At 43.7% G+C, this 16,138-nt stretch overlaps 1 protein-coding gene across 1 annotated transcript in view; it reads right to left on the reverse strand.

The window, feature by feature from the left end:
* Positions 1 to 3,037: 3,037 nt before the first annotated feature.
* LOC308280941 (cell adhesion molecule 3-like) overlaps positions 3,038 to 16,138 on the reverse strand; it is a gene marked incomplete at both ends in the record, with an annotated part of 33,804 nt that continues 20,703 nt past the window's right edge. The window contains 2 exons of the mRNA XM_080755240.1: positions 3,038 to 3,156; positions 13,088 to 13,213. Of these exons, the coding sequence (XP_080611366.1) occupies positions 3,038 to 3,156; positions 13,088 to 13,213 (245 nt within the window). The remainder of the gene's footprint in view (positions 3,157 to 13,087; positions 13,214 to 16,138) is intronic.

The following is a 16,138-nucleotide window of genomic DNA, read 5'->3' on the forward strand; positions in this document are numbered from 1 at the left end:
AAATCCTCTATTTTCAGTCTAGCATCACTTTAATCCGAGCAGCCTGCCTTCCCCAGACAAGCGTTGGCATCGACACAGTCTGAGGCCCTGAGGCATTTCAGCTAGTCTGCAGTCAGATCCCAAAGCTGGGCCAAGTGGGGATTGCCAGAGCCATGGCTATACGGCTGAGTATTTATAAAAACCACCACCCGTTGACTTGGAAACCTAAGCCAGGTTGGCAAATCGTGTCTCTAAAACAACGAGAGGAGGGTGGTCTTTGGAGTGGTTCATAATAATATATACAGTATGCATGCAGCGGCTGGTCCCGCTTGGACCCCGAGATGTCCTTCCTCATCATCCCAAGAGCAGCGAGCGTGCAGAGGCTGTTAAATAGGAAGCGATGATGTCACTGCCGAGTGGATTTAGTGCTCGGTGGGTCGGGAGCCAAGAGCAGCACTTTGCCGCAAGGAGGAGAACGCTAGGAGTCAAGCAGTGTAAGTGCTCACTGGAGGCACCGCGGAGCCAACCCAAGGACTACTGCTGCGGTCACACTCCACCAGCCTGGCCACTCCAGGCAACGTGCAACAAACGCTCACTCCCAGATGCTACGCAAGCCGGCCTGACTCCTTAGTACCATACAGTTGGAAATATCTATCGCAGAGAGGGTAGGGGGGGGGGGGGGCTGGAGTGAGCTGATAACCTGTGAGCTGATAAGCCACCACTGTGAAAGGGACTACTGCAAAGTCTAAATCAATAAAAGATTGCAGGGAGAGAAAATAATCATAATCAACTCAAGCAATATACTGTATAAAATCATATTTATGAACTCCCGGACTGTCCGACCGACTGACTGACTGACCGAGCGACTGACTGACTGACTGACTGACTGACTGACTGACTGACTGACTGACCGACGGACTGACTAACAGACAGACACTGTAAACGTTTAACACTGACAGTAACACACCAAAAGAAAAAAAAAAAAAAAAAAAAACTTGTGTGGGTCCCAAATCAAACCAGACAAACAAACAAAAACAAACTGTTCTCATACAAATATTTGTAGTTTAAGGTAAGTTTTCATCGCACTGTTGTCATTATTATTAGTATTTTTTTCGTTTTGTTTTGCTCTTTTTTTAATGTTCTTCCCCAGATATTGATATTTTCGACTCAGCATTTCCACGCATGTAATAAAAACAGGCAGGCTTTTTAGAGTATATACTGTACGTTACTGTACCGCAGTAACAGACCGTATGAGATACAGGGGGGGAGAGACAGAGAGAGAGAGAGGAGGGGGTAGAGACTAGAGAGTGAGGGGAGAGAGAGAGAAATGACAGTGTATTTACAGCACACCAAACATTTTCTGTCGAGTAAAAAGAACGCTATATAATGCTATATATATATTTATATATTTATACTATTGTCACCCTGCGTCCTGGAGGAGGCACAGGGTGGGAATGCTGTTTTTGCATGAGTGTGTGTTGGTGTGGTGTGGTGTGGTGTGGTGTGGTGTGGTGTGGTGTGGTGTGGTGTGGTGTTGTGCTGTGTTGTGGCGCTGCATTTATGGTTGTCAGTAACCAGACGTTTGAGGATGGTACTGCATGTACTACCGTAACGTTTGGGATGATAATATTAAAAAACATTATGAGAGTGTGTGTGTGTGTGTGTGTGTGTGTGTGTGTGTGTGTGTGTGTGTGTGTGTGTGTGTGTGTGTTTGTGTGTGTGTGTGTGTGTGTGTGTGTGTGTGTGTGTGTGTGTGTGTGTGTGTGTGTGTGTGTGTGTGTGTGTGTGTGTGTGTGTGTGTGTGTGTGAAAGACGAGAGAGAGCGAGAGAAAGAGAGATGGATAAAGACTGGATGGATTTGGGGCTGAGGGGGGAGGAGGGTTCACTGGGGTACACAGGGTTTACTGGGGCAGGTACTAGGACCGGCAGGGGTGGGGTTTACTAGGGTACGTTGCACTGGGGGAGGGTGGAGGTGTGGGGGGTAGACTGGTAGGTATAGTGGGTTATGGGTGGGGTATAGTGGGGTATGGGTGGGGTATAGTGGGGTATGGGTGGGGTATTCCGGGGTAGGTACAGTAGGGCTACAGTCTCTTGGCATGCCGGAAGGTGACCCACAATTAAACACCCCCCACCCCCCAAAATAAGCTGAGTAAATTTTTGTTTTCCGGTGTCGCCGAGACACCTAGTTCTGGAATGCAATGCATGTCTATATAATATATATATAGAGAGATATATATATAAATAATAACAACAATAATTATTGTAATAATAATAATAAACCTCATTAATGTGCCATTCAAAACAATCCAAACGTGTTAGTGGTTAGTGGTATGCCATGTCGATGTTCATGTTAATGTTCGCGTGGGCACGAGAAAGCTTTTTTTCCCCCTTCTCTTTCTTCCCGGAACTCTGTGTGTGTGTGTGTGTGTGTGTGTGTGTGTGTGTGTGTGTGTGTGTGTGTGTGTGTGTGTGTGTGTGTGCGTGCCTGCGTGCATGTGTGTGTGTGCATGTGTGTGTGCGTGTGCTGATGCGCGTGGCCAGTGACAGAGGGTATAACTTCTCTTCTCATCCGTACATCAGTGCAAAACTAAATCTCCCGTCTCAGTGTGAAGAAGGTGGTACCGGGGTGATGCTCCTCTCAACACTCAACCCGCGCTCAGTTCCTCCGGCAAACAGTCCGTCTCTGCTCCCCTAGCCCCCCACCACCACCCCCTCCCACCCCTAATCTCCCCCCCCCCCCCCCCCCCCCACACACACACACACACACACACACACACACACACACACACGCGCGCGCGCACACACTGTCCTCTCTTCCGCCGTCCGAGCGAAGAAACTGAAGCGTCGTGGAGGCAAAATGATGGGTTTCACTTTCTCGTTCTCTTTGCACCATGTCTGCTCCTGTCCGTCTCCTACTCTCCTCTCCCCTCCCACACCCTCCCACCCACAGCCCCGCCCCACCCCACCCCACCCATGCAATCCCCTCTTCTCTTCCTCCTCCTCCTTCTCTTCATCTCCTTCTCCTCCTCTTCCCTCCTGGTGTACTCCTGTCTTCTCCTTATATGAAGTACTCCTTCTTGTCCTCGGCTCCGGAGTGACCGCCCTCGGCGTTGATGATGGCCGTGTCCGCATCCGGGGCGTCGTCGGAGCCCTTGGCCTCGTGGGTGAGGTACGTGCCTGTTATGAGCGAGAGAGAGAGAGAGAGAGAGAGAGAGAGAGAGAGAGAGAGAGAGAGAGAGAGAGAGAGAGAGAGAGAGAGAGAGAGAGAGAGAGAGAACAATAAACAACCACATCATGATCTGTTGTGTTCTTTTATTTCAGTAGTTCTCAACCTTTTCAGGCCGCAACCCCAAAAATAATCATATTTGAACTGCCCCCCCCCCCCCACCCTGCACAAGCACTTGGAATTGTAGGAGTTGGCATTACATTTAGTTTGACTCGCTTCCATTGTGAATATCTACATGATACATGCATGTAGATCTGCTATTTTCACAATTTCTGCCTCTAATATTTGACAATTTTACCAACGTTTGACCAGAGGTACTACAAAGGTTTTTAAAGTCCTTAAATTGTCATTGTGCAGATACCCTCTATATACTCAAACTTTATATTGGTTTGTTTACTGTTGAGTGAGAAAACAATGTTTCACATTAAGTTAATTATCTGGGGAACCCCCACAATGATTTGGGGACCTCCGCCCACAGGTTGAGAACCACTGTTTTATTTTATAGTGACACTTTTGTGGTTCCTGGTTTTGTCCCCTTGCGGCACTAAACAAACTGCCCCGTCGATAGGATGGTTTTCAGTGTACGGTGGGGACCTGGTGTTTTGTCTTGGTGATGTGTTGTTTTGTGTTATATGGTTATGGGTTGTTTTTGAACAGACTTGCGAAGACAAATTTCCCTTTGAGGACAATAAACATGATTAGAGTTGCAGTTAAGTTTGTACAGTTGTATTCTTTTATTTTGTAGTAATAATATCTAGTGTGTGTCCTGTTTTCTCTGTAGCTGTTACCTGTCTTGCCTCACCACCCTGTGCCAATAAATAGTCACCTATGTCTTGTAATCTCTAGTGTGTGTATCCTGTATTAATATATTTTATATATATATTACATATATATTTTATATATTTTTTCCCCAGACCTACAGTACTGTAGTTAAATACAAAAGTGCTGTGCATTTTTCAATGTTAAAATCAAAAGCACTGAGTGAATGACTGGCGTAGTATACTCAGGGCCATATCTAGATATTTTGTATTTTGAAAAATATTTTAGAATAGTGAAAATAGCCGATCTAGAAAATACAAAGAAATGCTTAATAATAGTAGGCATAAGGGATAAGGCGCAGCACAAGATAATGCCCTCAGTCATTCAGCAGAGAGTTTCTATCCCAGGCCATCTTTGAACCAAATGCTAGAATATTTAAAGTTTTGCCAACTAAACTACAAAAGAACAAGTCAAAAGCACTAAAAGACAAATCCGAGGTAGAACAGGAAAGATAGATAATGAAACTTTAAATGCTGGAGTATTTCAACTTTACTAACTGAATGCTAACAGAACACTTCAACAGTGCTAAGGGACGCATGTTGAGAATAATTGAGTGATGGTGTAGTAGTCTAATCTCTAATGCTGGGGTCTTCAACAGGGGGTCCAGGACCCCTAGGGGGTCCTCGGAGTTACTACAGGGGGTCCTCCAAATCTTCCAGTCCTTTTTATATTAACAACTTGAAGAGTCTATGTTGCAGTGCCAGTCCATGGTGAAGGCTAAACTACAAACTGGTCAAAGTTCCCATTCAAATACAGCCCGAAACCACTCTCCAAAACCTCACTTGGTGCCGTACCTTGCTAATCCGTAGTCCTTTCCGGGACTTTCTCAGGATCTAGTTGTATAAAAATATAACGTGAGAAATATAGCGAGATTCCATGTTCAAATCAGCATTTCAGTTTATACTGAAGGCTAACTACAAAAGAGCGCCTCATCAGTACTAAAACACATCTGCAAAGTGTGTCTGAGAGGCGATGCAGTGGTCTAATCATCAGACTCTGAGCAAAGAGATTCCATGTTCAAATCCCAGTCCTAATAGATCAATGCTGGAATGTTTCAACCTTATCTTTATTAAATGAAGGCTAACATACAAAAGAACGCTTCAACAGCAGCACCAAGAGACACTGACTGTGAGAGTCTCAGTGACAGTGTTGGTCTAATGATCAGACTCTAGGCACAGAGATTCCATGTTCAAATCCCTATCCTCATATAGTTCAATGTTGGAATACTTTAACATCTCAAGGCTAAAATACAAAAGAACGCTTCAAGAGCACTTAAAAGAGACATGTGCAGCGAGTGCCCGAGAGCTAGTGTAGAGGTCTAATGATGTGACTTTCAGCACAAAGGTTCTGTGTTCAAAATCCCTGTCCTCCTCCTATAGTTCAATGTTGGAGTACTTTGAAAACGACAAGGCTAAAACACAAAAGAACAACTCACAAGCACCAAGAGACATGTGCTGTGAGTGCCTGAGAGGTAGTGTGGTGGTCTAATTACGTGACTTTCAGCACAGAGGTCACACAGAGGTTCCATCATCAAATCCCTGTCCTCCCATGGTTCAATTACGGACTGAAAAACCATGATCAGTCCATCACTATCAGGGACGTGCTGGGCCCCTGATTCAGCCCGGGAAAAAGAGTTGGAGAGGCCCTCATTGCGCGCTATAGAGAGTGATCTCTCTCCATAGCGCTGCTGCTACTCAAAGATTTGCCATTTCAGATCATGACAAGCCAGTGGGCCAATTACAAGAGTTATATTTTGTCGTTGTCGGGTGGAAACCTTGTATGTCCAAAACCGTTTGTTTTGTATTTATCATTTAAAAAATGAATTAAACTAGTGAAAACAGACAATCTACAAGCACACAACGCCTCGCACCGCGAGGCGTTGTGTGCTTGTAGATCTGCTGTTTTCACTACCTTTGTGCGATGGCCTTGTATGATGAAGCAGGACTTTGCTTTGCGAAAAAATGTACACATTTGAAACTTGGAGATACAAGGTTTCTGCTCGACAGTGACAATTTACTTTGCTGGCCGCCTAGCCCCCAAAATGGAACGAAGGCCGACATTTTATTTTTATTTTTTCCTAATGGCCGGCCTGGACCGGCCGGGAATGAACCGGCCGTTCGGGAGTTGACCCGCTTTTCCCAATGGCCAGCACGTCCCTGATCACTATCACACTGGATCCTATAGATCTTTCCAGGCTAGGCAGGTCTTTTGAAGCGGAACACTGTTCACTCTTCATACTACATGCGCAGCGTTGTCACAGCTCCGTTCCTGTGCGCAGCCTGTCAGCGATCAAACTCCCCTCGCCTCCCCAGCCTCCTCCTCGTGGCATCGAGGTCTTCTCCATGTTAAATGTATGATCCTGTGGATTGTATGATGTTATATCTGTGTATCTGTCATGTTCATGTAATAACTCCGCTCGGCTTCCGGGGATAGTGATCTCATATTCCGTGTCATGCGTGCGCGTTATCGCTAGTATCACAGGAGCACCCTGCCAAACGGAACATCACAACTGAACATCACGCCGCCAGACCGAACGCAATATCACTGCGATAAATCCTTAATTAAAGGTTAATCCTGATGACAGACTGAATACCCTTACTGCTGCGTACCAACATATTCCGTTTGTCCAATGCCATTGTACGCACTTGATGATACTTGATTTGCTGTACAGGACAGCTCTGAGAGATTTAACAGTGCTGAGGGATTTATCTCTGAAAGTTTTTACACTTTGAGACATCAATTAAAACTCCAGATTCTTACTGTGCATAACTGAGACAGATCCCTGCAAAGGGAGAGAGCGTGGGAAGAGAGGAACAAGGGAGAGCGAGAGAAAAGAGAATACAATTACCAGTGTCCCTTGACTGGATCTTCTAAGCTTGGCACAACTAATTCATCTCTATTCTTTCCATTTGTTATACATTATCGTAGCAACTGACAATTATCCAATATTACAGATATGAGCCACGTCCCTGATGACAGAGAGAGAGACAAGAGAAGTGGGGGAGAAAAAGAGAGATGGAGGATAGACTTGAGAGGGAGAGGCAATAATGAAACAGAGAGAGAGAAAGAGACGCAGAGAGACAAGTGTACGTCTCCCTGCCTGTGTGCATACGATTAGGAACTAGAATTGAAATATTTCAATATCAAGCTTTGTTGCTTGTCGTTTTCTTTAGCATAACAAAGAATATTAAATTCGGCTACACCAATGTAGGGGAGAGCCGCCTCATTTGTAATGCTTTATAATTCCTGTTGACTACTACTAGTTTAGCAGTGTAGAGAGAGGGTCAAAGTCAGAGAATTGAACAGATCCATGCATGGATGGACATGAAACGCGTCAAAGTGAACTCATATTATCATCAAAATGGGACACAAATTCCGTATTGAAGCTTTTTTTTCCTCTGTTGCGCGAGGCGATGGTGTGTTGAGTGGATAACATGTGTTTGTGTGTGTGTGTGTGCATGCATGCCGCATGCGTGCGTGTGTGTGTGTGTTGAAAAACACAGTAAAGAAATCGCTCCATTCCAATTGCAAATCCCAAATTCGGTCGAGGAAAAAAATAAAATAAATCGCCCAGTCAAACAGCATAGCCTGATTTGATTGGGCGAGCAGGCTAGACCAGAAAAAAGGAGGGGTAAGCAACTAGCAACAACTGGGCCAGAGCGCGATTTCCTCCTCTGTGCAGCGCAAGTGTGACATCCAATGTGCTGTGAGCCTATAGCTCCGACAGCCCAAAACTTCTGTTGGAATTTTCAAGCGCTTCATGATGACCTGGTGATTGCCTTTGTCGCTTTCAGCAACAAAGCAGAAAGACAGAGAGAGAAAACAAGTAGGTAAAGAGAGGAAGTAGGGAAAGAGGCAGAGGAAGAGAAGCAAAGGTAGATAGAGCATCGCAGCAGAAGTGGTTTACTGGTGCCACTTAAAAATCGTCATTCATTTTCCCCATAGACTTTTACAAAAATATGTATAACAATTATGTTAAGCCTAGAAACAAGCCATCCAGGATGGCAGTGAATCATGACCATACAACCTTTGTGTCTATGAAAAGAACATTTTGAAAATCGCTAAACAAAGGGTAGTTATTAAATGTAAATAATTTAATATTAAAATATATTTTCACATAGGATCAAAGGTTTTATGGTCATGATTCAATACCATCCTGGATGGCTTGGTTCTAGGCTTAACAAAATTGTTATAAATAGTTTTGTAAAATTGAATGAAAATGAATGACGATTTTTAAGTGGCACCAGTAAACCACTTCCGCTGCGATGTTCTATAGAGGAGGTGGGTAGAGAGAGAGAGAGAGAGAGAGAGAGAGAGAGAGAGAGAGAGAGAGAGAGAGAGAGAGAGAGACACCAGGATCATGATACTTGAAGTGGAACGCGACATTTTCAAAGTGTAACATAACCAGTATATGATCATTATCATGGTGGGTGTCATGGTCAGTATAATATTAATATCATAATTTAGGTTCTCTGTATCTGTATGTCTGTCTGTCTCTCTGTCTCTCCCTCTCAGTGAGTGGGTAGCGAACGAGTGGGTAGCGAACCTGGCGGAGATCTGAGCTCTGAGGAGCGCTCCTTTCTAGTGCTCATGATTTAATATTTAAAAGAAATAGATTTGTTCCTCTGTGCATATAATAATAATAATAGAGGTCTTCACGACCCTGAAATTACCCGAATACCCGAGAGACCCGTACGGGGTTCGGTCAGTGTTTTATCATAATCACTCGAAGCCGGGTCGGAATGGACGGAATGGTCGCATTTCCCTTGGAACACGGGTTCTGTCAATCATTATGTGTATTACCCGAGTTGACCGGAGAGGACCCGTACTGTGTGTGTGACGTGTGACAAACTGTTAATAAAGCAATCAATCAATGTGTGTGTGTGTGTGTGCGCTGGCGTGCGCTCTGATCAGGAGAATGAATGGACTGAAGAGCAGTTTAACGTGTGTGCTGCGTTAAGGCTGACCTAGGATCAGGTTCAGTTAGCTGCGAGGCAGCGACATGAATGGCTGTGTAACTAACTGTGAGATGATTATGCTGGTCTTGGATCAGATTAACAGCGGGGAAAAAAGATCTACGTTGCGTAATGCATGCGTGATGCGTAGCTACTCCAAGGCAGATCGCAGGCTGCTGCCCGGCTGATGTGAAAGCAAAGCACCAACGTATAATCATGACAAACAAACCGAAGATGACTTAGCTCTAGGAGATAGAAAATAGCCTAAAGCATCCTTTCTCCCTGGCTTTTGTTTCGGTGTTAATGTTATAGATTCCTTGGCAACCAGCAGCATTGGACAATTCTAAGTCTACATTACACGATAAAGTTTACACTTCCGCTCTGACTTTTGACAGTGCTTGTCAATCAGTTAACAGCGCACGGCTGCAGCGAGTGAGTGGATCTCTGCACATGAAAGGCAGAGGCACGCACAACTAAGGGGCTTTAATCATCATTAATGGCCGGGTCTCTCGGAACCTCGGAAATAAACGGATTTCGGGACAAATGTCACGGTTACGGTCTGTAAAAAAAGAAAGAACATCGAAACGAGGCTCAATCGGACAAGTCCGTTACGAGGCCACTCGGGTTTGGTTTTGTAATTTGATTATTATTTTGGAACAGGTCGGAATCTGAAGAAATTTGACGGTCCATTTGGTTTTCGGGTAAATTCTTTTGGACCCATGAAGAGCTCTAGCTACTAGTTGCTTTTGTAATTGATGTTGTCCTTTTTCTGCTTTTGAAATTGATATTATCCTAAGTAAAGTACTACGTTCTATCCGTCTGTCTTTCAATGTTATATGAGACACATAACGTGGTTCCTGTGTAAATAAGCCGTAAGGCTTTCTATGATCTCCTTTTAGTTGACCTTGTACCAGTGATTTGTGCTGTCATGAAACTGTACCTTTTTCTATTGCAAAAAAGGCTGTTAGAGGTGAACGGCGGCGCCCACTGCAGGATGTGGGGAGAGATGCATGCAGCGTTGTGAGCCAGTGAGCCTCCAAGGAGAGAGTGTACAAAGTGCATAAGAACAGCCGAGTGGCAGGCAGGGGCGTCACAAGGGGTAGGAAAGTGGGACTGAGTTACTAGGGCCCAAGGTGGTGAAGGGGCCTTAATTATTTTATACTTTAGCTATTTTTGAAAAGTCGTGAAAATGTGTGCAAATCTTTGAATATATGTATTTTTTAAGTGAACATTTGTAACTAAAATTTTGCTTCTGGAAGGGGGTCCCTGGAACTAAATATTTTGAGATGCGGGTCCGTGGCCAAATACATACCATTTTGGGGGTCCTTCACATGAAAAGGTTTGAGCTCCACTGACGTCGAAACATAGATTTTTCAAAAAACCTTAGAAGGATTTGAAATATTCAAAGATTTTCATGATTTTTCAAAAATAGCAGATCTACAAGCTCGCAGCGCGGCTGTGAGCTTGTATATCTGCTATTTTTCAATAGTTAAAGCACAGGGGCCCCACAGTGAATCCTTGTACCCGGGGCCCAGAATTTGGTGCGACACCCCTGGTGGCAGGTGACCTGATATGACCGCCTGGGTTTATTAGCTGAAAACACACTTTCAGGAGCTGCGTGCGTGTGGGGGTTCTGCAGCAGCGCACAGTAAAAGGCCCCAGCGTTGCATAACTGCAAATGGAATCAATTCCAATTATGGATTTGTGAGGAGGCAAACCAATGGCTCAGTGCAGTCTCAACCAGTGGGTCAGAATCTACATGGTTTTTATTTTATTTTTTATTTTTATTTTTATTTATTTATTTATTTATTTTCACGAGCCCAGCGGACCGTTGCTGTGTGTCACTCCCTTACTGTCTCCCTATTTCCTATCAAATCTCCACTGTACTATCAAAATAAATGCAGAAAAGTGTGTAATGTTTTCCTTGGGCAAAACGACAATATTACGGCGTGTTGTTGTGCTCTCAGCTCATGTGCTAACAGACGCTCTCATAGCAACACTGAGCTCAGCGCAGGATGGTCAGTATGGCCAACGCAAAGACAACACTGTTGAGCGGAAAACTTTCATCTCCATTTTATGATTTTTTCCCCCCCTACTTCATCATACAAGTGTCACCAGTGGTGTAAAGTAATTAAGTACATTTACTTAAGTACTGTACTTAAGTACAGCATTTGTACTTTACTTGAGTATTTCCAATTTCCAATACTCTTACTTCTACTCCACTACATCTCGGATCCAAATATTGTACTTTTACTCCACTACAATTATTTGAAAGGTTTAGTTACTATGTAGATTTGGATTATTATTACAAAACGTTTCTGATTGGAGCTAACAAAAGTAGAAAATAGGGCAAAGGTATATACTATGCCCTTAACTAGGGATGGGACGATATGCGATATTATCGTTTATCGTGATAATCGTATCGTGGAGATTTAATTTATCGTGATATCGTCCTCCATCATGCACTGGGATCAATTTACCTTTTATTTGCCGAGCTGCATATCCGGTACCACTTAAACCCTCTATAATTGGTAAAAGGTATAATATATGTACTTGATACAGTCTTTTTTTCACTATCTATCAAATGTCTTTGCCAAAAAATAGCCGATCTACAAGATCACAGCGCGTTGTGATCTAATATTCCGCCCCAGGATAATGGATTTTGATTATCGCGATCGTAAATTGCGTTGCGTCGTAACTCGCGATTTCTTTGGTAATAATCGTGATATGAAATGTTCATATTGTCCCATCCCTACCCTTAACTCTACAAAGGCGGCTCACCAAAATAGCGAAAATAGTCAATCCACTAGGTTACAGACAAAAAAATGGATAATAAAATAAAATGAAATAAATAATATATCTATAAATATGTTATATCTCCCAGGCTGACATACCGGTACCAGAAATGTACCATTTGGTGAAGCACAAAGGGAGGCACATGCTGTCCTCAATCATCTGTAACAACTCTAATAGCACTTCTTCAGAGTGCTCTATCCATGTAGGAGAAGAGAACACCCAGCAGTAACACTTAACCCCTTTCCATTCATCTCTATATTTTTCTATTAAGTACACAATTGGGCTTACATCCTGTAAGTGGTTAAAGTAAGTGACAGCACCAAGTCACAGTTTCCATCCAGCAATTGTCTCCATCCATTCAACCAGCCTTTCATTCATTCACTCACTCATTTAGGCCTAGAATTGTTTTATGCTTTAACTAAGTCCTTGAATATATCTTTTAAAAGCGAACATTTGTAACTCAAATATTTGCTTCTGGGTGGTCCCTGGAACAACATATTTTGAAATGGGGGTCCGCGGCAAAACACACATGTCAAGGACACATTTTTGGGGTCCTTGACATGAAAAAGTTTGAGAACAACTGATTTAGAAGAAGGATACATTTATAGAATCTGCACAAATGTTTGCCATTTTTTTAAAAATAGCAGATCTACAAGCTCGCAGCGCGGCACTCGGTGCCGCGCTGTGAGCTTGTAGATCTGCTATTTTTCAATAGTTAAAGCATAAAATAATAACAAGTCATGCATTCATTCATTCACTCACTCATTTATACTGTAATAATGCACTCATCTATCCTTTCATTCCTTCATTGATGGCCCACCCATCCACCTTCTCATTCATCCATGCCTCCGTGTGTCACTTTGTTCAGCTGAGCACGCCACAGCGCCCATGCTCCTGGGACAATGTGATGTCGGTAATGTATGCAGCGTAACGTAATGTCACGGACATTACTGTGGCAATCGCAATCAAACAATCACATATACTGTACACGCCACTGAATCTGTTCAGCTGCGTAATTACATGGCTTAGAATTGGATGGTGGCATCTGTGTGTGCGCGCGTGTGCGTGTGTGCGTGTAGCAACAAGAGTGAGAGTGTGTGCATGCAGGCACTGTTTGGTGTTTGTATGTACGTGCAAAGCGCCCACGCGCACTTTATCACACTTTCGGCGGCGCGTGCCGCGCACGCGGTCGTTGCACACGCAAATATCTATGTGTCTGCGTTGGGTTCGCTCTCTGCGTGTTTGTGGAAAACAGGTGCGTGCGCATGTGTGTGTGCGTGCGCGTGTGTGCATGCGTGCGTTTGTGAGTAACCTTTGTGTCTGATGAGATATCTTCCGAGGACAATGAGAAGACAGAGCAGAATGAAGACGATAACCGCGACCACTCCTCCGATGACGGCGTGGTCCACGCCTGACGAGGTCGACATCGCTGTGGGGTCTGAGCGGGACAGAGACACACACACACACACACACACACACACACACACACACACACACACACACACACACACACACAGACACACACACACACACACACACACAGACAGACATAGATGGAGAGAGAGATGAGGGGAGTGAGGTGGGGTGATGGGGTGAAAGAGAAAGGAGAGGAAGAGATGGTGATTGGGAGAGGTGTTGAAACCGAAGCGGTGATGGGAGGAGATAGAGAGCGGAAGGACGGAGAGGTGGAGAGGAGGAGGGAGTGAGGGAATGGGGAGGGGGGGGGGGGGGTGTCAGAGAGACAGGGGGCGAAAGAGAGATTGAGGTATGGGGAAGGAGAGAGAGACACAAGGAAATGAGGGGGGAGAGAGAGAGAGAGAGACAGAGGGAGAGGGACACAGATGGACAGAGAGGCGAGAGAAAGGGAAGCAGTGTTAAAAGAGAGAGAGACAGAGGGGGTGATGAATGAGGACGAGTGTGGGATGGAGATGGAAATAGAGACAGAAGGGAGAGAGAGAGAGAGAGAGAGAGAGAGAGAGAGAGAGAGAGATGCGAGCAGAAATGGACAGTATATATGCCAGTGTCAGAGCAGGAACACATGATGACAGAGGAGGTGAGGAGAGAATGAGAGAGAGAGAGAGAGAGAGAGAGAGAGAGAGAGAGAGAGAGAGAGAGAGAAGGAGAATAATGGGGAAAGTGACAAGGGAGCGAAACGAGAAAAAAGACAAGAAAAACAGGACAGGGAAGAAAAGACAGTAAATTACCCGGGTTGCACAGGCAGAACCTTCAGACAATAACACTTACGACAACAACAGAAAAAGAAAGGATTAAAAATAGAGAAAGGCAGAGGAGGTAAGGGAGGGCAGTACACTTACAGTCAATTACAATCATGTCTTCACAATGCAACAGTTGTCCTCCTCTCAGCAGCACTAACACTCACTGTACCGCGTCGTCCACTAGGCAACAGTCCCATGTCCTTGTCTTTGACATTACGCTTTCGTTTAGGCTTTACACTCGTTTACGCGTTATTACTTTAACCATTGTTTTATGCGTTAAATATTAAAAAAATAGCAGTTATACAAGCTCGGGGCTGCAAGCTTGTAGATCTGCTGTTTTTTTGATTTTTTTTTGCAAATCTTTGAATATGTCTTTTTTAAAAGCAAACATGTGTAACTCAAATATTTGCTTCTGAGTGGTCCCTGGAACGACACATTTTGAGAGGGGGGTCCACGGCCAAATACATGTTATTTTGTGGGGGTCCTTGACATGAAAACGTTTGAGAACCACTGATTTTTCAGAAGGATTTAGAAGACATTTATTAGAATCGACTTGCAATATTCAGAGACTAAAATTTTCACGATTTCTTTCAAAAATAGCAGATCTACAAGCTCTGTGCCGTGCTGTGAGCTTGTATATCTGATATATTCTGAACAGTTAAAGCATAAAATAATGGTTAAAGTGAACAGGGAACAGTCCTGTCCAGCTTGTAGATCAGCTGTGTCCGACGCACAACACCGCCGTGCGACAAAGTACAAATCAAGCTTCAGCTTCATGTTTTTGACTCCCTTTTTCCCGAATGTCATTTATTTCGCGTTAACCTTTTTTTCTTTTTACACAACCAGTTCAGATGGTGGACCCTTTGAAGTGACTTTTAAAGTCACTGAGGCAGGCACAGGTAAGAGGGAAGACAAACTCACAAACAAGCAATTCTGATTTTTCTGAGCAGTAAAGATGCAAAAATGATTATCGTTTTGATCAACAACAAAAAAAAAAAAAAGAAGAAAGAAATAAGGGAACCAGATAAGATGAGTGAACCAAAGGGAAAGGTACCACAGGGCTGGGGGCTCGACCAATCAGAGAGGAGGACACTCAGGAACATTCAGACATTGGACGGAGAGATCGAGAGAGAGCAAAGAGGCGGGGTCAACGACGACCAATGAGAAACAAAAGAGGGAGGGAGCCGAAGAAAAAGTTAGAAAGAAAGAAAAAAGTCATCCAATACAAGAAGAGCCAATCGGGGAACGAAACGCGGGGAAGAGAAAAAAATAAACGATAAGGAAATGAGACGATGTCACAATTCAGCCAATGAGAGAAGAGAAAGGCAGAATGACAACAGCCAATCAAGAGGCCAAACACATTTTGGAATGAAAAAATGTGTGTGTGTTGGTGTGTTAGGGCATTAACAACTTGTGATTTTTGCAAGTCGACTCGACTCAGTAAGTGTTGAGTTGAAGTCGACTTTATCGTTTGATGACGTTATCACGTTGATTGGGTGTAAGTGAGCGGTGTGGACAAAACCCGAAAATTAACATACCTCTGGACTTCATAGAATAGCCTAAAGTTTTTATGTTAATATCATAGATTCCACTGCAACCAGCATCATTGAATAATAATAATCCTATTTAATATTGGATCATTATGTCCTTGACAGTAAGCAATGCTACTGTTTGAAGGCTGTACACACAAACACATGGAGCAAAAATAACAATCAGAAACATATTCAATATTTTTTCAACTTTTGACTTTCCCTGGTGGGAGTCGACTTGTGTAATGATGAAGTCGACTGAGTCGACTTGTTGAACTTTTTGGTTAATGCCCTAGTCAAGTGCATACATGGGCAGCTGGCGGCCCGGGGGCCACATGCGGCCCCCACCTTCACTTTATGCGGCCCGCAGGTTAATATTGGAGTACTGATATATTGTTGGTTTCAGCTGTTACAATTCCAAACATGGAAAAAATGACCGGCTGTAATTACTTCAGTCTATATTAGTAGCTAAATGACTAGTATTAAAATGTTATTGTATTTTGTTATGTCCAATGTATTTGTATTTAAGTTCATAAAGTTAAGTTAAGTTAATTTCAAAACAGAAGAAGAAAAAAATTTAACTTTTCGGGATTCGAATTGAAAAATAGCAAAAAATAG

This window comes from Nannobrachium achirus (genome assembly GCF_963921795.1).
Source record: "Nannobrachium achirus genome assembly, contig: SCAFFOLD_346, whole genome shotgun sequence".
NCBI lineage: Eukaryota > Metazoa > Chordata > Actinopteri > Myctophiformes > Myctophidae > Nannobrachium > Nannobrachium achirus.